Source organism: Haliaeetus leucocephalus, unplaced genomic scaffold, assembly GCF_000737465.1.
Source record: "Haliaeetus leucocephalus isolate CR32 unplaced genomic scaffold, Haliaeetus_leucocephalus-4.0 Scaffold340, whole genome shotgun sequence".
NCBI classification, from domain to species: domain Eukaryota; kingdom Metazoa; phylum Chordata; class Aves; order Accipitriformes; family Accipitridae; genus Haliaeetus; species Haliaeetus leucocephalus.
In genome coordinates this window covers 428,356-453,561 of record NW_010972776.1, presented here as the reverse complement: position 1 = coordinate 453,561, position 25,206 = coordinate 428,356, and the positions used below count along the sequence as shown (strand labels likewise).

The 25,206-nt window shown below is 45.1% G+C and overlaps 1 protein-coding gene across 1 annotated transcript; it reads right to left on the bottom strand.

Moving 5' to 3' along the window:
• Positions 1-10,124: 10,124 nt before the first annotated feature.
• Positions 10,125-16,963, bottom strand: LOC104834780 (probable G-protein coupled receptor 83). Its single transcript, XM_010572358.1, has 4 exons — positions 16,584-16,963; positions 13,594-13,719; positions 11,310-11,443; positions 10,125-10,776 (listed from the first exon to the last, which is right to left on the bottom strand). The coding sequence occupies exons 1-4, from the start codon at positions 16,959-16,961 to the stop codon at positions 10,152-10,154; spliced, it is 1,263 nt and encodes a 420-aa protein (XP_010570660.1). The 5' UTR covers positions 16,962-16,963; the 3' UTR covers positions 10,125-10,151.
• Positions 16,964-25,206: the final 8,243 nt, after the last annotated feature.

Here is a 25,206-nt window from a genome sequence, read left to right as displayed (position 1 = left end):
GAGCGGCAGTGAAACTCTGGAAGACAAGTTAATGACAGGGAAAAATATATGTGGGATTCATCTGTTTGTTTTAACTTCCCCAGGGCAAGTGTTTTGCAATTGTGGGCTTGTGTATATTTAGGTGCAATATTATTACTGAAAAATCATAAGCTGGAAAGGAGAGACATTATGTCAGAGGACAAAAACTGATACCGTCAACATTTGGTTCAACTTCACCGGAAATTTGTCACCTACCTTGTCTTTTTTGGAAGAGTCCAAAGTTTTAAGTTCAGTGTATCAGTGGTATTTGGCTACTCTCTGCTCTGGCTGACCATTGCAATTTAGCTGTCAAGACCTATTTTTAGTCCTATGAATAACGAAGAACTTTTGGAGTGGATCCTGAAATGTCCTGAGACTCAACAAGAATGTGATAGTGGCACTCAGCGGAGCTTACTTGCAAGTGCTTTATTTGTTCATTTGCACAGTGCCTTTTTATCCCAGTGTTTGTAGTGAGTCACATTTCCTCTGCCCACGGCTTCCTTGTAAAAAGTAGTATAATAATGAGGTACTCTTTTGCTAACTTAGTATTCAGCATAGGTCCAGGAAGTTAAGCTTTTCTATTGATTGTTTTCTATGGTCGTGAGTACAACAGCCTCTGCCAAAGTCCTCACTGCCAGGCTGGCTGGTTAAGATCTGTCAGTGAAGTGTTTTGAGCATAATTGCTCCACTTCCTTTGCCGATCTGCGCTATCACTTCTGGGAACTCAGGACTCAGTGTAGTTATCCAGCTGGGCTGCATTAGGAACTTGAGGTCAGCCTACCTTATCTTACTTATTTTAATGTGTACTTTTAACAGATACAGAACTCCTCAGATGTATATTATGTCTGAGGCCCAAGAGACCTCTGCCAAGGCAGTAGGCGAAGCTCCAAAATTACAGCGCTGGCATTAGCAATGAGTGATTTAAACTGAGGCACATCCCTGAAGAAGGATGGTTCTCTGAATTGCAGGTGAACTTCCAGGGACATACATGCACACGCACAAATAATCTCTTATTGTATATCGGTAATCTCATCTCTTATTGTAGATGACTAAAACACTCTAAATAGGTGCCCAAGTTCGTACTGTATTTCTCAAGTCTTCAATTGTATTTTCATATGATTTTTCAAATTCGCTGAGAAGTCCCTCTTTGCTCATACCACTACAGCACTACTGAAAACCAGCAGTTTAATAAGAGGGCTGCACGTGTGACAGCCCTCATCCCACCTTCCACTGTCAAAGCAGCTTGAAAACTAACCAAGTTGCCCATCTCGGGTCACGGTTTGGAGGCCAGGCCTGTTTCCAGTGTACGACATCCCTTGCTGGCTACTTCTGCTCTCATGGGAGGAAGGCAGCGGTGGGACCACCTCTCCTAGGCGGGAGTAGCCCCGGCTCAGCTCCTTGAACACCTTCGTGGCCCCACAGCCTGCTGCCCGGTGGAAGACGTCATGCTTGACGTTTATTTAGACTCCTCCTGGCTGTGCACTGCCGTTTCAGTCTTGCCGGTGCCCAGGCTGGCGACGCCTCACCAGGCGCCATTTCGGCCCGGCTCCAGGTGACGCCGCCAGCCTCCCCTCAGCAGTCACGTCAGGCAGCGCAGCGCGACAGGTTGTTTTAAAGCGTCCTGCTCCCCTCCGGCCTTCGGAGGACGCGGGCAGGTTTCGGTGCTGCTTTTTACCCGGCATGGCGGTAATTCTTCCACCGGGCCCCGCTGAGTAGCTATCTGAGGGGACGGACACCGGCTGACCGTCTCCGCTGACCGGGGGGGTGGGGGGAGGACCGGCCCGCCGTGAGGAGGATGGCGGCCACGCCCTCACCGCGCCCAGCCGCGCGCGGCCGCTGCCGCAGCGCCCCCTGGCGCCTCCCGCCGGCAGTGGGGTGTGTAGGGGCGGGGGCGGCGCCGGGCGGGGGTACTGCTCGCGCGCCGGCCGGCTCGCGCTTGCGCGTGCGTCCCCCTCAGGCGCCTCGCGCTCTTCCCGCCCTTGCCGAGCGAGGGGGATGGCGGCCGGCCGGCCGTGCTGATGAGGGACAGTACGGCCGGTTGAAGTGCAACTCCTGCAACGACATGCCCATAGGTTCATCTCATCCTGTGGTGGGATCAGAGCTAATTCTAAACTTGTTGATGAAATTACCAGAAATCTGCCCCTCATACTGTGGAAATCAAGGCAAGCTGTTTTCCCCTAATGTATTTATTCTTTACCTCATCCAACCTCCTTGTTCCTTCTGGCCAGCCATCCCAGTGCCCCTGGCTCTGCCAGCCACCGCCTGCGCAGCTCAGAAGTTCCAATGCCGGCGGCTGGCGAGGCAGCAGTCGGAGCCTTCACCTTATTGCGGGGCTTCAGTGTGTGAGTTGTGAACCCCAGCAGGTCTAGGGCAATACTGGAGCCAGCCACCCACGCTTCCAAAGACAGCAGCTTCTTTCTGTCTCAACATGCTACAAGAAAACTTCAGTATGGTTCTTCAGTAGGAGCACCCTGGTAAATGTACGGGAGTGTTACTGGCAACATCCTGAAACTCATTACTCTGTTTAACAAAGATGCTGGCTGTTGTGCTTCTCGGTGGCTCTGATTCAGAACCAGTCATTAATTATTAGTATCTCAGCTCTGGGTTTCATGGAAGTTCTTATGTAGATGAGACCTGCTCTATTTTCATGCTTATTTAATGCAAAACTTCCCTTTGGGAAATAAGTGAGCTTTGAATTAGCCAGGCAAAACCTACAGAACTTCCAAGTTACTGCAGGTCAGTCAGTAACATTTGAATTGGCAGTGATCAGGGCAATCAGTTTTTCTCACTTGAAAAGTCTGTTCCATACCTCATTGACATATTCTGGAATAAAGCAAAGCAAACCACAGGAGAAATAAACCACCACATTTTAGCAAACAAATGGAGGTGTCAGCTGAAATTGTGGAGTGTGGCTGTAGAAGTAACATAAATGAGCAGTGTTGGTAATGTTAATCTTATAAAGAATTACAAGACCTTCAATAATGTCAGGACCTCAGTGGGACACATTCCAGCTGAAAAATAGACTCCGTTCTTCCAGGCCTTTGGATTTACAGTGGGGCAGAGATGAGACATAATGTAGCACATGTTGTGTGCCACTCGCTGGGTCCTCAGACCTTTCATGAGTTGCCTGCAGCTCAGTTCCCCTCCTGGCTCTCCATCGTGCCTCTCCTTGCAGTGTCTCCATTTTTGAAGATATGCTTTCACATCTGTCTTTGTGGTGGCACACCCAGGAACAGCACCTTGCCAATAAACAGCCTGTGGGACTTCAAGCGATCGGTGGCACAGCTTTACACCAGATTTATATGAGATGAATGTCAGTACAAATCCCATTTACTCTTGTCCACTCCTTGTCAGGAGAATATTAAAAATGAAAATTAATTAGGGACAGTATAGGGGTCAGCGCAGATATCACAGATGAGGATTTTCCACTTGTTAAAACTAAGAATTTTGCTCTAGGAAAAAAATAATGGCTTCTCATTCTGTCATATAAAATATTGGGTCCACTCTTCCTCACCTTACTGGACAACAATCTCTGTGCAAATAATGGCATCATGAGAGTTAAAGCCTTTCTTGTAAAGAAAAAATCATCAACAAGGAGCAATTCTTGAATCTGAGTCAGTGATCAAAAATTCAAAAAATGGACAAAGTCCACAGTAGAAGTAAAGCTGCTATTAGTTTTACCAGCTTAATAATTACATGATTAGCTAATAATCACTCCACTGGCAAGCTTATCTCCTGCACAATTAGCACCAGATTATTTAGTAATAGCAGTAATCCTAAACTGATTCTAAATTTAGGTTACCAGTCTGACATGTTTATAGTAATGTGTTTGGGAGGTAGAGAGCCTTACCAGTGAATCTTCAGATTTCTTCTTATCACAGTCAAAGACAAAATAAGAATGACCCTCTATGGATGGATATATTTCCCCATTCCTCTCACTTACAAATACCTCTCTCTTCCTATACCTCCCTGTTTTTAAAAATAAAGGCATTTGGTCTTGATTAGGAGAGAGCCACAATGCTTTGTGTTTTAATGGTACTGTGAAGTGAACCCAATTAACTGGTGCAGTTCTAATAGCTCAGGGTGTGACTAATTCCCCCCTAGCCTGTGGCATTGCATCCTGCACCAGGAGAGTGTGAGGACACCTACGCCTCCTTTCCCCCCCATGCTGAGGGAAGTCACAGAGCAAACACATTGTCTTCTGTGCCAGATGCTCGATGCAGACCTGCCTGAAATCAGTGAGGGCTTTCCGATTAAGTTTAAGGACCTTTGAGTCAGGTTACGGAAGAAGGAAAAGAAAGAGCTTTTGCTACTTTAACTTTTGCTAGAGGAGGAAAAACATCCATGTGAAGCAATATCATTTTTGGACCTCTTTTTTTTCCCAGGTATTAAATAGAAAAGAAATAAGGCTGTTCCTGCAGCGTTATGTGGTATGGCACAGACTATTTGCACAGAAAAAAAGACAGTTCCATGTTAAAAGAAGTTATTTAGTACCAAACTTGCTTTACCTATGTTACGCAGAATGACAGGTGTTTCTGTCGTGCCACATGACGATATCATTCTTCACTGAGCTAAGCTCCTAAGAGCATATCTTTTATTTCCAAGTGAGGAAAAAGAGTAATTTCCATGGAACGTCTTTTACAGAGGTCTTTCTCTGGTTTCACAGCACATTTCACACCATCATATGCTATTAAACCTCTGTCAGATGCTATAAAATATTGAGCCACGACCCAGACACACAGGTCAGTATCCAGGATGGCAGCCATTACTTTCAGCATAAAACAAAGACATTTGCTTCTTTCCCTGCTGGACCAGCTTAGCCTGAGTGGAGTAGAGGGGAGGCGTTGGAAAGCTGCTTTCCTTGTTCTCCACCCAGCCCTGGCTGGAAGTGTGGGCAGCCTGGGTTGCAGGACACTGGTACTGGGTGCTCTGACCAGCCTCATGCTCAGCCCCTTGTATGGGGGACATCCTCTGTGCTGGGTGGCATGGGGCAGAAGGGGAGGCGAGCTGCGCTGCTCTGCATCTCCTGGGGACCTTCCTGTGTTTATGCTCTGTCAACCCTTTCTGAAAGGGTTTTGCACCAAGGTCATACAGAAAAGGACTGATCCTTATTCTGCCTGAACCACCTTCTAGTACAAACAACTGGACAAAATGCCTTGGCTGTGATACTGGGTGGTACTTAGCCTCATCGTTTGGTGTCTCTATTCATAACACTGTATTCAGTGACTTAAAATATTTACACATATCAGACTCCTCTCAAGAAGGGAGTCTTGTGACCCTTCTGGAGCTGCATGAAGCTGATCAGAGCTGGTTAAATGATTCACAGCTGCAAGTTCATTATTCTCCTTGTAAAGTTTCTTCAAAAGGAGAGATAGAAGAAACAGCTTTTCAGAGATGACAATAAAATATACTTTTCTTTTGGTATAGTAGCCTAATTTTAACACTTTGAACACTAAAGGGTTATTTTAATGTAGATGTAGGGCGCTCTGTATTTGGCATATTGCTTTTTTTTAGTAGGTGTGGAGCTGGAAATTGATGTAGCAACTTCAGTAACCAGGCTACCTGTCTGAGACTTTGCTATCATACTTCCAGCTTTGTTCAAAGAGACTAAAGAGGTCTTGCACGATCACGCTGCATGTATTGTTACAGAGCAGTTCCTTCAAACCAAATACGACTTCATTAACCAGTTTCAAAGTGTGACAGAGGTGTAGCTGCCTCAGTGGTGCACGTTTCCTACCCTATTTGCTTGGTGGCAGGTGCGGGAGAGAGTGAGGTCCCCAGCAAGGGGAAGGGGACCCATGAAATGGCTGAGGATCCTGGCAGGACCACTTGGGAGAAATGCACGAGAAATCGGGCTGTGCTTCCCCTCATGGAAGTGTTTATCGGAGAATAAAAATTAAATTCAAGTTAGATGTGCCAATCCATGTTCCTCTCTGGACTGAGGCACCTAGGTGATGAGGAGTGCTGCCAAGACCAACTATTTACTGCATGGAGCTGCAATGAAGTGCATGGGAATTAAATAGCATTTATATTCCGCACACATCTACCACTGACCCTGTATCTGGGTAATCATAGCTCTGCTTTTTGCAAAGGGCTTTTCATGCTGAAAGATGTCAAAACATGCAGACATAAGTTTTGGTCATGGTTTTGAGACTGTTAGGAGCAGCAGTCTATGCTTTCTTGTTAATCCTCTTGTAAGAGGAAGTATCTCCCTTTGAAAACTTAGAAGTTACACAAAACCCACAAGAGAGAAAGGGTCCTAAACCAGGTGTTTTATTTGGCTGTTATCAGCCCCCCAAAAATGTTGGTGAATCAAATCTTGTTATATTACAACCATATGGAAACTTTAACAGAGCTCATATTAAAGCAAGAGCATCCAGCAGAAAGTTGCATATAATGATGGCGAAGTTTGCCAGACTTTTACAAAAACGTAAGCTTTTGACAATCACCTCAAGGAAATAATACTTTTTTAAGGCAGCTCAACATTGCCCGACTGCAGATTCTTACTGAAGAAAGCACTGTTTGTGTAAGCATTAGCAGAGGGTGTGCAGTTAGGAAACGAATGTCAGTTTTCTATCTGGGAGCAAACTGTCCCTTAGAGAAACCTTACCAGGTGAGGGACATCTCTGCACACATGCTGCTGTCACACAGCCAGGCTGTGGATTTGACCTTGGGGTACACCGTGCATCCCTCCATGCAAAGGCTGAAGGAAGCCAGACCCAGCTTGCTGTCCTGCTAAAAAGATGAGTCGACTCGGTTTGTTTTATTTGTTCCAGAGTAATCAGTTCTAGCAGTTGTCTGGGAGTGTGGTGGGATATACATGCAAACTACATTATTTAATTTAATTGGGTTTTTCCAATGTAAAAAGAAGAACATTTGAATGAGAAGATGTTTCATTAAATTACTCACCTTCACAATGTTGTATTTGGGTTTGTGGTTTGTTTGTTTTTTTAACAAGAGACATCTTGTTTATAGAAACCCTCTAGACAGTTACATTATGGAAACACCATTTGCAGTGTTACAAATTTCAAGTTTTCCACACAGTAAAAACCCCAACTTAGTAGTAATATCAGGTTTATGCTGTTATTTACTGGTAACATAAAATGAAAGACTCAGATGCCTGCCTCCACCATGCCAGCTCCATTCAGATCTCCACTTACACTTCTTTATTAGCATAAACTAAACAAAGGCTCACACATAAAGCCCACAGGAGAAAGTCTGCTAAACACATTTCTTGTAGGTGAATCAGAGAAGATATTGGAGTCTTGGGTGCTTGTTCTCTGAAGAGAGTTTTCTAATTCGATTTCCTCCCCTAAGTGCATCCTTCTGCAGAGTAACTCCTGCAGACGTGGGGTAGGGAGAAGTGATAGCTGTTTGTAAGAGGGGAGCACTTACTTGAAGCACTAGCATTGGAAACGCCGGTGTGTTTTGCAGTATCTCAAGCCACGTGAGGTCTCTGTTCCTTGTCTAGTGTGCTTCTGTCCTCTCCCCTTCCCACAATTATCTTAGGAAGAAGCAAGATTCCTGCTACTCTCTCCTGAGCTTCACAGTTTCTTTTTTAGATGCAAATAACATTCTCAGGTCACACGTCAACATTTTTGTACCTATCAAAGCATCTTGATTTCCAAATTTAAATAGTCTTTCACTCAAGTTTGCAACTGTAGCAAACTGCCAGTCTTTGGGGGAAATGCCAAGCTGTAGAAGTGTAGTTAGTATTACTTTGCATAGGAAGGATGAAACTCATTTTCCTTTCACTGTCTTTTGAGGCTAAATCCTTTGCAATCACAAAGGCCAAGCCAGCACTGAATAGACAGAAATAAAGAAACTGATTATTCTTTCCGAGGAAGAGAAAAATGCAACTTTGGTGAATTTTCACAGCCATTGGTTTGAAGTTGGCCACATGATCCCACTTGATATTTCTCACTGCTGATCCAAACCCAGCTCTGAAATGCTGGGGCTGGCTCCCACTGTGCCCCATCAGACCAGCAGCTGCCTGCACCGGCTGTCCAGGCACTGCAGACCCGCTTGCCCGCGTGCCGAGGAATCTCAGCTATTTCATTACGTATGGGGAGCCACTGCTCAAAACAGGATAAACGCTGCTGAAAGCGCTCGGTCACCAAGAACAGCAGGAAGGCAAGTATCAGTATTTGAGGCAATTGCTGTGGCACATGATCAGATGTTCAGTTTTATTGAGCAGGGGAGTATATAAAGGTTTACAAATCAACTCTTTTATCTAGTGCCAACTTTTCCTCTCTCATGCCTTTTGGTTCTAAAAACTGCAGATTTTCCCAACATTTAGATTTACATTGCAGGTTCCACCTCAGGCAAAGCAGGGTGCTCTGTTCAGCAGCTGCCAAGCAGTTATTGCTGCTGCCCAGTGGGTTAACTCCAGGACAGACAGGCTGACACACCGGGCAAGGGCTGCCAGTCTGACAGTGAAGCCACCAAGGACACAGTTCTTGAGGACTGGTAAAAAATAAAATATTATTGCAACTGAAAATAATTTAGACTTTACTCTAAAGAAATTTCAATTAATAGTGTTAAAACACGGCAATATACAATTTTCTTAGGAAACATAATGATGTGAGACATTCTTGAGGGAAAGCCTAGAGACTATAATGAAGCCTGACATATATTAGCAGAACAGGTACCTACTACTGCCCAACACCCCTTGTCTCCATATACATCCTGGCAAGATTTTACCACCTCTGAGTGCTTGCATACAGTTTTTATGCTTAACCATTTTTCATGGAATAGGTAAAGAGCCATATTTGTGTAGCATATTTGTGTGGACCTACCAGCCCTTATGTGAGGCTGCCATCCATCCTTCCTCACACACGGAGCGAGAACCCCAGTTTGCTTGCCTACAGTGAGCCTGCGCTCCCAGTGCCAGAGAAACTGGTCACAGCCCAGTTCCCAGCCCTGGCCTGCCAGCTCACCATCCCTGATTTGGAAGGGGAGGGAGGGAGTTTGGTCTCCGAAATCCATCGGTCCCTGAGGGCCTCCTCCGAACGTACCCAACAGGCCGTTGTCACCCATCTTGGGGAGTTACCCTGAAGTCAACCAGCTTAACTTGCTGGGACCAGTGGACATGACTGTCACACTGTCAGACTCAAAATGGTGTCTCCACTGGTACAAGCTCCATAAAATTATTTTGACTGTCAACATTTTACTTCAGATTTAGTATCTCCTATGTAGATAATAGAAATACAACAAAAAAGAAATATGGTGGAAAGCACAAAAATGAAAAATTCCTCTGGAACCATTTCTATTTATTGGGTGTCTGGTGGTGTTTGGTGAGTGAGCATTAGTTTAGTCCTTAACAAAATGGCAGGTGGTATATGTTTAAGGAAGGGTTGGTTCCTCAGCTAGCTAGTGCTTGAGAATAAGCTCACTTGCATAATTTCTTGACCACAGACTGCAGTATAAGCGGTGTTTTATGGTGACTACTAGTAATCCTTACAGAACAAACAAGCCACTGAAAGAACACCTGTAAAAATGGAGTGAGTTTTTGCTGTCTTGCTTCTAAGCTGTGATTTTTGAGACGTTTCCCCCTCCACCAGCAGGCAGGGCTGTCTGCCATGTTGCAAGGAACACACCTGGGTCACACTGAGGCGGACGGGCAGAGCTGTGGTGTTTCTGTAACAGTAGAGTAAGTGGCTGAGATGTTGCAGGTATAAATTTGAGAATGGCTGTAAATGTTATTCATCTTGAACAAATGACAAATAAATAAAAAGAAAGAATCAATACAGTGTTTCTATATGCATAAACAGCCATCTGCTTTAAAACAGTGTGCATCGGTTGGCGTGTGTATAATCAGTGTAGGTTCCCCTTGTTTGCTTAGGCTTTGACAGATTTTGTGTGCTGTTAAAGAAGTCTCAATCTGTGCTGACTGTTCCAGCGAAAAATTCACTTGACACCCCTCATTCTGGAGCCCACATATGGGCAGTCCATTCCTGGAGACTTTTGAAAACCTGACTGGACATGGTCATGACCAACCCAGTTGAAAACTGGTGCTAGCTTGCTTTGGGCAGAAGGTTGGACTAGATGGTCTCCAGCAGTTCTTTCCAACTCAATTTTTCCCATGATTCTGCGATTACAACACAATGCTGCCTGGCCATCAGATGAAGGGTTTAGCTTTCTGCCACAATTGGCTGAACACTGGATATGTCTGTCTTCGCAGAGTTCCTCTGGGAAGATGCCCTTGCCTTCTGGCAGGGGCTGCCTCTTTTATAATGGCAGTTCTCAACCCAGGCGTGCCTGAAAGCGGGGGAGATGGACTGCAGAGCGTGACTCTGGGCTGCACTCCTTTGCCGGCACACACACAGCAAGGACTTCAACTCAGATCTGAAGTTCTCATTCAGCCAACAGTAAATGAAGGGATTGTAGCAAGTGCTGCTCATGGCAAACCAGTGAAAAGCAAAGTACAGAGCATTGCTACTGTGGATGGCCCTACAGGAGATCAACACCACATAGCAGTTCAGGGGGAACCAGCAGACTGCAAACACAATCACCACCACCATCAACATCTTCAGTGTCATCTTCTTTTTCCGTTGATGGGCATAGTATTGCTCCATGGTGAGGTCCCCGATGGCATTTCTCAGCCAGAGCTTCTTGGCCACCATGGTATATGTGATGGAGATCACAAGCAAAGGCAGGACATACAAGAGAACAAAAGTAGTCAAGTCCAAATACTTCCAGAAAAGATCAGCAGGAGGAGGGAAGCTGGGGAGGCAGACCATTCGTATTGTTCTGTTTCTGAAGATCATAGAGAGAAAGAACTGTCAATTCCACTACCAGATGCACACAACACCCGGAGGACAAATATCTCAGACGTTTTTACAGGTTTCAGTAAAGGTGGTATAGATAGCAGAACTCATTCAGTAACATAGGCAAGTGCCACTTTGAATGGAAAATTTTGCTTTAAGTTTGACCTTTGGCCCCAGTGAAGATACTGTAAACACATCACCAGGAAAAGAAAAAAATAATCCATATTGACATCTGTGCCCTCTAATGATGAAGAGCACCTTTCTTCTGTGCCTTCCTCAAATTACAGGGCTGAATCTCTCAGCCAAAATCAACCAACAAACAAGCCTGAAAGCAATTCCACTGATTTTCATTGTCCTTTCGTGAGTAACACACCAGCTAGCCAAAGAGAAGGAAGACTTCTCTGTTTCACCATACTTCCTTTTCTAATAACACATATGGAGAGATGTGCGCCTTAGAATCTGTGGGGCTTTGATTAAGCTGCATATGTCATATATAAAAAAAGCACCATGTAAATATCTTACCCAATATAAAATCTTGTCAAAGTCTGATAAATGGCATGAGGCAATGAGAAGCAGCTGGCCATAACCCAGATGATAATGATGCAAATCCCTCCTTTCACCATGGACATGCGTGGCTTGAGAGGGTGCATGATAACCTGCAGAGAACAAGCAATCGTGATGATTTAAAATGTCTTCAGTTGATAAAAACAAGCTGCAAGCTTTAGAAAAAAAAGTGCATCTTTGCTTTATCCATGTCCAGGAGCAAGCATTTCATGCTGATCACTGAGTAAGAAGCAAACAGCATGCATGCTTTCCAGTACAGCAAGGAATGCTCAGCATAGACATTAAGTGTGGCACAAGTTGAAAGCCAAGGTACTGCTCTGGCTTGTACTATAGGGAGTGTAAAAAGTCTCCTAATTACTAGAGACAAGGTCTCCAATACAGATGGCAACCACAGGGCTCACAACATTTGGCATTTGGTGGATTCGCAAGACAGGGTGACAAGATGCTTGAGAAACACGGTTGAATGTAATCCTTGGCCAACATAGCATGAACAAACTTGAAGGCTGATCTCTTTTATATTCAGTTTACCCTATGCAGTACTGGCTATAGCATGGTGTACTCCATGTGTTTGCTGCTAAGGCTACTTTATCTGACAACACCTTGGTCACTCTTTGAGCCTCACATTGCAGTTCGAAGCGCTGCAGCAGCTCTGCATCCCTCCAGTGTTAAAAGGCAGAAAGGAGAGACTCATTTTACAGGACTTCAGAGAGTAAAAGGGCTGGAAAATGCAAGGAGTTATGCAAGTATTAAGTGTTACTGCTGGCCCAGTGCCCTGAGCAGAGAAACACACTCAGTGTCACTCATCAGCTTGACTTCAGAGATCATGATGGTTAGATATCTGTTGAGCTACATGCACTATGGATGATTATATTAGGCAATGAAAAATAACTAAATATAGACCTATCGTGTCATCCAAATGATCTCTTGGCTGGTGAAGTCTTTGGTATTTTTTGCATATCTTTTCTAGTGTCATTATAAATATCTACTTAATCAAGCTTCTACAACTCCCCTGGAGATTTGTCTACTCTGGTACCTCTCAGGACTAGCAATATTTTGAAAGGCAAGTGTTGATTTCTTTTTGCTTAGTGGCATGTCCTTATTTCTGTTTTTATCTCCTTGGGCCATATTAGCTAATCCCAGTTCTGAGGAACCTACTCCACTGCATTTAAAGGCAGGTATTGCGTTTGCCCTTAATTAAACAAACACTTCTTGATACCTAGCCATGCCTTGCAATCAACCCAGAATCTACTGATTAAAATGAATCATTATCAAAATACTTTGCTTTCAGGAGTTGCAATGTTGCACATAGAATGGGCAGACTACCAAAGTTTTTGTGGTAAAAAAGACAGAAATGGATATCTATACTCTGGCAGTCACTGTAATTTTCTGACACCAGATGGGGCACATCCCAAACAATCAGAGTGGAATGAATTATTGTTCTGAACTTCATCTAGCTGTGTCATTTATCATGTGAAATTGCTTTTCAGTAACAACCATTTCAGTGACTCCAGCACTGCAAGAAAAATACAGTCTGCCTGAGAGCGTACCTTGCAGGACCTGTTCTCCCAGTGCACAGCATTTATCAGCTTAAGCAAAAATTACAAAATGTATTATACTTCAAGGAAACCCTTCGGTTTGCACTCATTGCTTGACCTGTAAGGTTTTCCTAGTTGATATGTGCCAGAAAGTATTGGGGCAGGGGTAGGAGAGGAGAATTTCTCACCTTGAACTGAATGTGCTAACATAGTTCTCACTGCTTCCAGTCTTAGGCATCCCAAAATAATGGGACAAGCCTAAAAACTGTAAGACTCTTCATAAATATGTGCTGAGATAATGCATTGGCTTGCTGGCATTTGAACTTCAGAATATATTCCTGCCTTGCTTTCAGGGCTGTACTCCGCAGAGCAGCTGAGGTGGGCAGGGGCCCCTGGAGATCATCTAGGTCAACGCAAAGCAGGGTCAGCTAGAGCAGCCTGCCCAGGACTGTTTCTGGTTGGGTTTTGAATATCTCCAAGGGCAGAAACTCCACAACCATTCTGGGCAGCGATTCCAGTGTTTGATCACCCTCACTGTAAAAAAACATGGGGTTTTTTGGCCACTGCCATGAAAACTAGAGTTCTCCCCTCCATTCCTTGATTCCCAAGACAATGCAAGTTTCCAGGTAATGGGATTTGAAAGGGAGGAAACTACTTATTTAGTGCCTTATTTTCTAGCAAACATAGGGGTGATGTACATCACATACCTGATGCCGATCCAGAGCGATGGCAGCAAGGGTCAGCACAGACACATGAACGGAGCAGTACTGAACAAACCGGCTTATATGACACATCAGCTTTCCAAAAACCCAGGTACTGCTTACAAACCGCACCTGAAGAACAGACAAAATTGGATTAAAAAGTGTGCATTATCTGAAGAGTAGCAAATAGGCTTCACAGGAATATGGTAAGGAAGAAATTATTTAATATAGTTTCCTTATGCTTTGTAGATGCATTATACTCAGTTTTTTCTGGGGAAACAGTGACTATGCAAGAGAATCTGAAACAGAGGTGGGGTTTATTAGGCTGCGCAAACAAATCCGCTTGAGTAGTGCTCCGTGTGTGTGCATGTGGACACGTAACATGGCCCCTCTGAAAAAAGTAAAGAAATCTTAGCTCAACTCCTTGATGAGGCTCTGCAGGGAAAAACAGTATCTTGCCTTCTTAAAAACAGTTGCACATTTGAATTTGTGGATGCTGAAAGTTGCATGGGTTCAAAACTTAGTGAGATAAATTCATGGAAGAAAAAATCATTGAGGGCATTGAAATAGCAAGGTAACACTTCTGAATTAGGGACTGCCTGTCTGTGGAGCATACCTGCCTACCTGCCCTGTGTCTATACTCTTCCTGGAGTCTGCAGCTACCAGCTGCACTCAAAAGCAGGACATGAAGCTGGGTGGCAGGGTCTTGCTTGCGCACTGGTCTCTAAGCCAAACTCTCCTCTTACCACGTTGTGTGAGATGCATCAACAGCAATTTCAGAGGCGTCAGTTAAGGTATACAAACAGAGAGGAAAATTTTACCCTCCAGTTGAAAAAGCAACTCACACTTCACCAGCTGCATTGCCTTCCTCATTGATCTGACCTCTGCAGGTATGGGAGCCATCTCCACCTGGGCATGAATCCAGCCGCTCTTGGGAGGGGAGGGAGGGAGGGGGAGTTTAAAGCCTCCCTGAGACTACAGTGGCAAGGGCAGCATGGCATTTCTTATGAGTTCCCAGGGAGGTGTTACTTAGTGTGGCTTTTCTGCAGAGGAGATTATTCCAAATAATGGTTGTTGTCTCACTCCCTTGTTATTCCTGACTGCGCAATATTTATTACAAATTAACGTAACTCATTCTGGAAGCAGATTAAGCTAATTTGAAATAGAGCGCATTTACTACAAAACATCTGTCCACACAGAAAATTAGTCAAGACTAGCTAATGGTTTTCAATTAATCTAATTAATTTCCCTATAGAGACAACTCTAGTAGTAATGACTCTGTCACTGAATGTGTAGCAATGTGCTGTTTTTCTTTGAAGTTAATGCAAAGCTCTTTCCTAAGAGAGATTACAATTATTTAATTACTCGTGCCTAATGTGTGACTGTTGCTGTGCAAACACACAAGAGGGCATTATCCTTTCCCTGAACAGATTACAGGATGCAAATCATAGAATCACAGAACGGTTTGGGTTGGAAGGGACCTTGAAGATCATCTAGTTCCAGCCCCCCTGCTATGGGCAGGGACATCTTCTACCAGACCAGGTTGCTCCAAGCCCCATCCAACCTGGCCTTGAACACTTCCAGGGCATCCATAGTTTCTCCGGGCAACGTGTTCCAGTGCCTCACCACCCTCACTGTAAACAACTTCTTCCCTACATCTAATCTAAATCTACCCACATTCATTTTAAAGTCATTACCCCTTGTCCAATCACTGCATGCCCTTGTAAAAAGTCCCTCTCTAGCTTTCCTGTAGGGCCCTGTTAGGTACTGGGGGGCTGCTATAAGGTCAGCCTGGAGCCTTCTCTTCTCCAGGCTGAACAACCCCAGCTCTCTCAGCCTGTCCTCATAAGAAAGGTGCTCCAGCCCTCTGATCATCTCGGTGGCCTTCCTCTGGACTCACTCTAACAGGTCCATGTCCTTCTTGTGCTGGGTGCCACAAAGCTGGATGCTGTACTCCAGATGGGGGCTCATGGAGCAGAGCAGAGGAGGAGAATCACCTCCCTCAACCTGCTGGTTACACTTCTTCAGATGCAGCCCAGGGTATGGTTGGCTTTCTGGGCTGCAAACACACATTGCCAGGTCATGTTGAGCTTCTCATCAACCAGCACCCCCAAGTCCTTCTCCTCAGGGCTGCTCTCAATCCATTCTCCACCCATCAGAGCAAGACAGAGAAATCCCACCAAAGAAACAGGACCAATTTAAGAAAGGGTGAATCCAAACCGATAATTCAGGGACTGCTTTTGGAAGGCAGAAGAACACTATGGACAGCTCTGGGCAAGGATTGAAGCAGGAGTATTTGAGATGCTTTCGAACCAGAGGGCTGTGTCAAATTCAGCTATACAGAGAGTCCTACTTACACGTTGTTATAGATTGTGACAGTGGAGCAAGAAATGAATCCATTTAATTCTTCCCACCTCATTCTTTTAATATTTTTTTATGTCTTATATTATTTAGTAACTGAAAATAAACAAAGGACAATCAGCCCCAAGAAGCACAGTTTGTAGTGCCCAAGTAAGAGCCATGCCAAGCTGACACAGCTCAGCACAGACCTAGCAGTCTCCCTTGCAATCATCTTCACAAGGACTGACCTTGTTTGCATCATTTCCATAAGAAATTGGCAGTTAATTGAACTTTCTAGTGTCAAACTTGTCCCCGCTTCCTCCCCCATCAAAAGACAAATAGCGCTTCGACATCTGAGCCTTGCCACTGTCCTGGAAGAGGGAGGAAAGCTGCAGAGGAGCGTCGCCTCCCAACCGGATCGCGAGGTGGGGGCACAAGTGCCCCGGCTCTGCTCACCGAGCCCTGCCTGCCTGCGAGGGGGTGTTGGGGAGAGGGGGGGCACGACTGCATCTTGTCCAGGAGGCAGAAGAAGCCAGGGGGCGGGGAGGCAAAAAGAAACTCTGCATATTAGCCTGTTACTGGCCATTCAATACACGTGTACACAGCTGACAGGCACAGACAGACACCAGCAAAACACAGACAAGCCAGATGCTCACCAGCGTGAAGGGGGTGTTCAAAATGGTGATCATCATATCGGCAATGGCCAGGTTGACGATGAAGAGACTGGTGGCGGAGTGCATCCTTTTGTTCTTGATCACCACATGGCACACCAGGATGTTGCCGAAGAGCGAGATGCAGATGATCACAGAGTAGGCTACTATTAGCAGCGCCTTCACCGTCCGGCTCTGGGACTCGCCCTCATACTTGGTCCCGCTGTCAAAGTCCCCCAGGTCCTCCAGGTCCAAACCACTGTGGAAGAAGGATTGGTTAGGGAAGCCATACAGTGCAGAGAAGAAGTTGGTCGTGTTGTGATTCTCCGCTCTCCAGAAGGGCTTGGAGATGTACTGCAAAGGGAACCACGTGTGCCTGCTCATGGCTCGGGAAGCAAAGCTCCAGCGCTGCCCGTTTCCCTGGGCAGGCTGCATGTTCCTCTCTGCCCTCCTTGGCAGCTCAGGTGCTAAAGTCAGTGGTTGCAGGAGGGAACATGTGCTTGTATTTTAAAAATCTGCCCCGTGGTTGCAAACTACTTACAAAAGTTGATAAATGGGTCCTTCTTCCTGTGTTGATTACCTGTGAGCTTTGCTCCAGGGACTCTCCAGCTGCTGTCCTTTTTCAATCCCGCATGTCTTACATACAGAAGCTGATTCAGATGCTGAAATATCAGAGATCCCCAAACACTTTCTCTCTGCACTTAGGAAGAAATGCTAGTGAATATTTCCTTTTGGGCACTGCTCTGCTTCTCTCCTGCAACTTCTCCTTCGAAATCTGCTTTATTGGTTTTCCACATAGTCCTTCATCCATCAGGTCTCTGTTTCCCAAGAGTTTTCAGAGCTTCTCAGAATCAAAAAAGCAAGGGCTGCCTTTCCCTTTTCATTCTCAAAGTACCTCTGAGCTATACACTGAAGCAGCTTTGCTCAGAGGCTGAGTGGTCCCTGCTTTCCCTGTGATATATACAGCCTGCCAGATGACACACCGCCTAGCAAATAGCCAATAGCGTATCTCTTCCTAGTTTATCCTGAGGTGTATTGCAACCCCACACATAGACGGTGTGAGAGTCTGACGCGCAGATCTAGCAAAGCAGCAAAATACAGAGAGAGTGGATGTGCCATGATCTTCCCTGTCTCCTCTCTCCTCTTCCTCCCAGCGCAACAGCTACATGGGGTGAAGCATCTAATTGGCAGCATCTTTCTTTCTCTCTGTTCCAGAGTTTTAGTAGACAGAGAACATCCGAGGATTTCTGCCTCCAGAGAGCTCCCAGCTTTGTGCCTGGCACCATCCCCTTCTTGCTCTCCCATGTTTTGGAGGACAGTGTAAAACATGAAACGCAACCTGAAAACAAGAACAGAAGTTTCAGGGTGCTGCTGGGTGTCCAGGGAGACTCCTGCCATAGCCTCGTCTTCTGTGCACTGAGCCAGGAGTGGGGGAGAGCAGCAGTAGAGAGCAGCAACATGGGTGGGAATCCCTTCTCTTCTCCTTCCCTTCCTTTGCAGACACAGTCATTTGCAGAGCAGCCTCTGGCTCCAAGCTCAGAAACTCAGATGCAAAGAGCCTTTCTGTGCTGCCTTCCTGCAGCAGGCTCCCACACCCTGGGGTGGGGGGAGCCAGGCAGCACGGAGCTGCGGGGCAGGCAGAAGGGGCTGAGCAGGGAACAGGCAGGTTTGCATTTGGGCTGCTCAGTCTTGCACCTTAATTTAAGCTAATTTTAAAGAAATGGCTTCTAAAGACATGATTCGTCTTCATTACTGGGCAGTACTTAATGATGAGCCAAATCATGATAGTAATGGTATCTGTCTCCCCAGGCTGTGTTACCACAGTTTTAGTAGGTATACACATTAAAATGCTTGTCCCTGTCTGCTCCCATGAAGATGTGAAGAAAATGCTTTCATTACCAGAGTATTGAGCTTGCAAAGCTGAATAAAATTGTCCCTACAGGTCCCTACAGATTACTATATTTCATATTTATGAGGTATGAGAAGACCTCATAAGAGGGCATAATAGAAATACCAAGAATACAAGGCCATTACATTAAACATTTTCCTAATGCAAAAGTTCCTATCACGCTCCTAAGGTACATTTTCAGCTTCTTGTCTGTGTCTCTGTCTGTCCTTCTCCGAGCTCCGTTGCTGGTGCCGAGCATGGGCCAGCAGGGAAAGGTTGTGAGAGCTGCTCAAGAGGAAGCTGCTGCTCAGAACTGCTCCCACTTTTGAGCCATTTCTGCTTCGGAACACACAACGGAGATCCACAGAGCAACCCACAGAGAAACCGGCTGTGCCTCCAAGAGCATCCTCTGTCCTCCCAGGCCAGGGTCCCCAGGGGACCATGCTGCAGAGAGGTGGGACCGCACAGATTATAGCAAAACCTAAAACAAGGTCTTCTGGTGCAATAATGAGATTTCTGGCTTGAAAAAGAAAATGGCTCCTCTTTGCCATTCAGAGTTGAAAACAGCTGGAGTAGATGTGAAGATTCAGTGCTTGAGCCTTGTCCAGAGGGAGAAAATTCAACAGCTATAATTCCCAAGTCTAAATGTGGAAAAGTTCCTTCAATGTGCCTGTTGCATCCGGCAGTCTTTTGAAAGATTCCTGTTCCCTAAGCAGCTAAGTTTACACTTTTCTGTTTTAAATACAGGTTTGGTAAATAACAGAAACAATGAGAGCTATATATCAACACCTAGATTTTTTTCTTTCACTCAAAAGGTGTGTTGTAAATAAGTTTGGACAGTCCTTGAAATCCATATTTGGGAATTTTTTCTTTTTTTATATTTGTTTTAATGCACTGAGGACACTATATTCCTCTTCATTTGCAATGACTAGTACAGCTTATGTGACTCAGAAAACGTAGGATGAACAGGCACAGAAATCTTGCAGGACATTTCATGGACTTGATAATAAGACTTAATAAATAAACCATGTTTAGTGATAATGGAGTGACTACCCCAGTAATGAATTAAATAAAATAGCTCTGTAATTTGGACAGATGCTAACCATTCAAAATCACAACTATATTTAACTTAGGGGCTGTTGACTGTGCAGAACAGCTTAATGTCATGGCAATAGCAAAGCCTACAGTAGACTGCATCTGAAGACAGGGAAAGGCAGGCAAGCTCTGGGATGTCTGGACCTGCTGAGCAGCAGCGTCCTGCTGTAGTGCCCGGTGTGCGGAGGGCCAGGAGGGACCACAGCCTGCTGAGAGCCTGCACCATGCCTCGCCTCTGCTCACCCAGCCCAGTCCCACCGGCATTGCCGTAGCTGCAACCACAGGTGGAAGCAACACTCCAAACTGCATTTCCTTTAAAAGGCGTTCAGAGGCCTTTTACACCGTGACGGTGTTCTGGGGCGTAAGGACACCAAGTGCTCTGGGGGATGCTTTTCTATGCAGGTACGCCAAGGTTTGGCTTCTGGGGAGGAAAAGATCTGCTCAGCTCGCATCACTTGGTAACACGAGTTTTACCTGCCTGTTCCTTCATCCCCACTAACATTATTCACCATAGGCTTTCTCTTACATTCCCCTCTCAATATGTGAGAGCCATTGCAGATATAATCATAATCCAGCTTTTACAAAATGTTTTAATTTACTGAGGGCACGCTTTTAGGCAAAATCATAAAATTTGCCAGTCTGAAATAATAACAGCTGCTAACTTTAAATTAGAAGCATTCCCTGACAACTAATTCCTTCTATATCTGCTTGATGGCAATAAAATTGATGGGTGTGTTTGGTGCAGATAAGGTTTATTTAGGGAGTCTAAAAAGTCTGCAGTTTGATCTTCACATTGCAAACACTTAAATCATTCAGTGCAGCTGCAAAATGGGAGCCCCTTCTGCTAAGTGCAGCACCCCATATTGCTTGTCAAAGTGATTCAATTCAGACCCAGGCAGGATCCCTGCAGGTGTGACCTGCAAACAATCACGCATCCTCCCTGATGTCTGCCAATCTGTCTCAGCATCCAATTAATGCTGTGTTCCATGATGTGAACACTGAACTAAAGCTCTTCAATCATTGAGCATCAGCCGAGGGAGCTGCTGGCAATGTCTCTGGCTTTCAGGACTACAGACAGGCAATCTGGAGCTGGGGGCCTTGGAGAGGATGGGATCTGACCCGCAGAGCCACATCCTCTCCAGGCAGAGGAACACTGCTCTGGAGAAGGGCAGCCTAATAAGCAGCATCAGAAAATCTGATGGAGAGGTGCTTTCGAGAAGCAAAAGGGTACTAACTACAGAGGAGAAAGGAGAGTGTGGAGCTTCAGGGCTGCTGTTGTCTGTGGTTACATGCCATTACCCACTGCCAGGGTTACTTCCAGCACTGTCAAGGACCTGCTCAGAATCAAATATGTGTCACAGCATGAACAAATTTGTTCTCCATCTCAGCAATCTGCAGTATAGTGGCTTTTGGTAGGCAAGGCCCTACAGTATTTCTTCTTTGTTTCAGGTTCTTTCAGCCCCCACTCTCAGAGTGAAAGGTGTGTTTTAGTCATTGTTTTTACTAATTCTCCCTCAAATACACCGAAATAAATGGCTACAGTTCTGTCCTCCCACTCCCCTTTTCATGCTCGTGTCCTCAGGGTCACTCTGCTGCCTTCAGCATGACCCAGGCACAACACGAGAAGTTCATATGCAGGGACAGTCCATCAGTATCGGCCTACGAGTCAAAGTTCGGACATCTGCAAAATTGAGGAAAATTGTTTATGACAGTTGAGCCGTTTGGGCCTCCAGTTCTGAGAGAGTTAGGAGGAAGTTAAGCCCTGTATCTCTCCTAGTAACCTGCTCTTCCTACTATGGGATCCTTGAACAGGATAAGCCAAATCATAGTTCACTATCTGAGTGCACAAACTCCTTTCCTGAAATCCTTATGCCCGTTTACACCCTCTGGGAGACCCAGTAAACCACTTAGGAAAATGACCCTCCAAGGTGGGGACTTATTTCAGGACACCCTTATCCAAGAACTCGCGCCAATTCACTGCAAATCTGCTGCAGAACTTTCTTCCCAGCTAATGGGACGATGGATGAATTTCTTTGCACTACCTTTACATGCACTTGAAATTGTCAGTTCCTTCTATTACCAGACTTGTCAATGGTTTTAGATGAGGAAGAATCAATCCACCATTAAGAGGACATGTTATATGGAACAAGCTCTGAAGGAAAAGTAAACCTATTCCAGCCAATTATCTTGAATTGAAACGGGATTTGCAAACAACAAGCTGAGCGGAGCCGGGCATTATGCCCTCACTCGCACCCAGCTGAACATGCTCACACTGAGCTCCCAGAAACGATGAAGCGCTCCTTTCATATTCGTTTGCATCTGCTCTCCCACCAGGTTTTGCCTCCACATTGCTAAGACTTGCAACGCATAAAGCTCTGAATGCTCCTAATTGTGCCCAAGAGCCAATTTCAGCCTATAAATCCTGTATGTCACTTGGGGAGATCATCATTTTCCCTTTGGTCCGAACTGGAGATGTGATGCAGGCTGCCAGCTCTGCCAGGAGCACAGCTGGTGCCTTCAGCCTGGGCGGTTTGGTTGGCATTTGGGGTGGGCTGGGGGCAGTGGCCACCCTTGCTCAGCCAGTACCACAGCGATGCTGCTGCTGCACAGCACCTGCAGCCCTTCTGCTAGAGCAGGGCTTCTGGAACAGCACTGTGTACCTGCTCGCTTCTGGGGAGAAGCAGCATCGGGAAACAAAGAGATAAGCAAGTCATGTAATGAGAAGATGCTCAGCTGAAAAGGGAGTGGGTGGAGCACAGTTATTTAGTCATGCCAAAGTAAACTCGCTAATTACTGTCAAGTCCTGCCCAAAGTGCAGTGCTTTCTTCTTCGTGGAATGGATTGCCCTGAGGTAAAAAGACCCTGTACGATTTCAATGTCTTTTTTTTTTTTTTCCACAGAGAAAAAAAATTCCTCTTTGTGGGGGAAAAACATGAAAGAAAGGTGCTGGGCACAGACTGTCTATCTGCCAAGGTACTTAAATCCCCCTGAAATAGTATTTGAGCTTTCATTCTCACAGCTTTCCTGCAAGGCAGTGAAACACAATTCCCATCTTGCAGACAGAGGGAAGGGACAGATTATCAGAGGACCTGTGTGGGATTACCCAGGATGCCAATGCTTGAGTTAGGAGCTGAAAATAACATCTTTGGATGTGCTGGGCCAGCCTTTCCATAGTGAAGATTGACATATAAGCAACCTGTAAAAATATCCACAGTGAACTGATGCATGGTAAGGAACTACATGACCTTGTGCTCCAAATGCTGTATTATCATGGACTAGCTTTTGCAAACATAACTAAATGGAGCCATGCACAGCACCCCATATGTTTACCCTGAAACACCTAAAACACCCAGTTCTGCAGCCTGGAACAAGTGCAAATCTAATATTTTGTGCTAAGAGACATTTGAGTATGTTTGCTACTTTCTTTTTGCAACAGCAATTTAATTTAGTACAACCCTTTGTCATTTAAGAGGAGCATGACCCTTTGCCACCGAGAGCCTCTCCATGAGCAGACTCCCTGTGGGCCATCAGAGCTGGACCACGGCCGCTCTCCATCCTCAGAGGGGCCAAGGGAGGCTGAACCCATCCATCAGCCACCGTTTGTCTGGGTCACTTGCAGCCTCTCTCATCCCAGCAGGACTATTTGTGAAAGCAAAAGTGTCTCTCTCTCGATTGACTTTCTTCTCAGAGGAGTTTACATTTGTTCATACCAGCTCACTTATTCTAGTGTCTTTGTAGAAGGGGATGTGCATAAGTCATCACATCTTATTGCCAAATAAGCATGTCTGCACTAGATATCCAGCAGCATTTCTGAGAGGGAATTTGGCTCTGCAGGACCCCCTTTTGCTCCTTTCCTAGAAAGCAGTCTTAGGTAGATGTGTGTCCTTTGCCTGGAGAGGGAGAAATTCCCAATTCAAGAGTGGGAGCCAGCTCCGGCCAATTGCCTTTATAAAGCTTGGTACAAATGTACCTGACAGGTTTTCCGTGACTTCTCTAATGTATCTGCAATTATTTCTAATTCAGTGTGCCAGACACACACAGCAGAGGTCAGCTGTAGTATATATAGGTCATCCACAGCAAAATGCTCAAGTGGATTATGACACATAATTCTAAGCAGTAAGAAAGTGCAAAATTATATTCTACAATTTCATTTTATTTCCTATTCCCTGTGACTATCAAAGGTCTGTAAAGTAAAAACACAGCAGAGTAACCAAAGGGACATGATATCAGTTCAGGACATGAAATTTGACATACGCTAATCTGGAAGATTTGCTCCTGACATGGAAGATTTGATTGATAATAGTGGAGACAACACATACAGAGGAGGCGATCATCAGCAATGTGGCAGCTGCTGATCATAGTCCATCAGGAGGTGGAAACAAGCACTGCCAGGTTCAGGTAATGTGATATTTTTTTTCCCTTTTGCAGAGGATTCAATAGCAGGAGAAAAAGCCAGACAGCCTGTTCTGGAGCCAAGTCCCATTGGCAGAGATAGGCAAGTTGCTGTGGAAGCTTCTGTTGCGCCTTTTTTTCCTTAGTTTTGAAGAAAACTCCTCTGGGAGGATGAGACGAAGCACTAGACTGAAAACTGCACTGAAGTTTCTGAAAAGTAACCAAAAAAAACCCCTAGTCTGATTTTACTAGCAGCTACAAATGTTCAAATGGGAACTGAGAGCCCTGTTCCTTTAATAAGTGATGCAGAAGATAAAATATAATTTGAAAGGAAAATTGAAATAAGCAGCCTTGAAACGCTTCTGAAGACTCTCCGGAGACAGGGATGACATGAGCCCTGAAACACACAATTACAAAACCCATCCTTGAACAGCAGCTTGCTTTTTCAGAAAGTGACCAGAGAATAGGTTCTGCAAGTTATATTTGTGTTCTGAACATGCTGTTTTTTCACTGAAAAGCTGAATGAAAGCCAGGACATAAATGTAATCAGTGCTAATCTGAAATTTTAGCTATGGACAAAAAATTTTACCCCATTCATTTAAAAAAAATAAATCTTGCTTTCCTTAGGATGCAAGTATTTGTCTACAAAACCCAAAATTTTCAATTTCAGTCTCTCAAGCCAGACTATGGTTACTGAGTTTGGCTGCTGTGAACTCATGAGGGTCTTGCTATGGAGCTGGAGGAGGCAAATGACTTCAGAGGACACAGCCCTCAGCCCTGTGCAGGCAGCACATCTTTCAGGGAGGAAAGTCATGGCAGAATAACAGCAAGAAGCAGAAAATGCTTCTCAGCCTCATCTCAGGTACATGGAAGTCAGCTCTGGAAGAAGCTCACCCTGAGGTAGCATTCCTGACCTTCACCTGACCAGCGCTCACCTACTCGACAGCATTCTTTTACATCTCTTCTAGCCCAGGAGTCTCCCACTGGATTCTTTTGTCCTTACAATATTCACAGTCTCTTTCAATGGCTCTTACTCATTCTGGGATGGGGCAAGGGGGGGTGTGGTGTGGTTTTTTTTCATTTCTTCAAATATCTCTGTTTCAGAGGCTAAGTTTTTGAAACACCGATGACTATTCCAGCTTGGATCAGTTTGCATTCATATTACAAAAAACATTTCTTGCATTCAGTCCCTTCTCTCTTTTCAACTGCACTTCATTCAACTCTGCTCCAAGAAAAGCATAATTAGCCAATGCT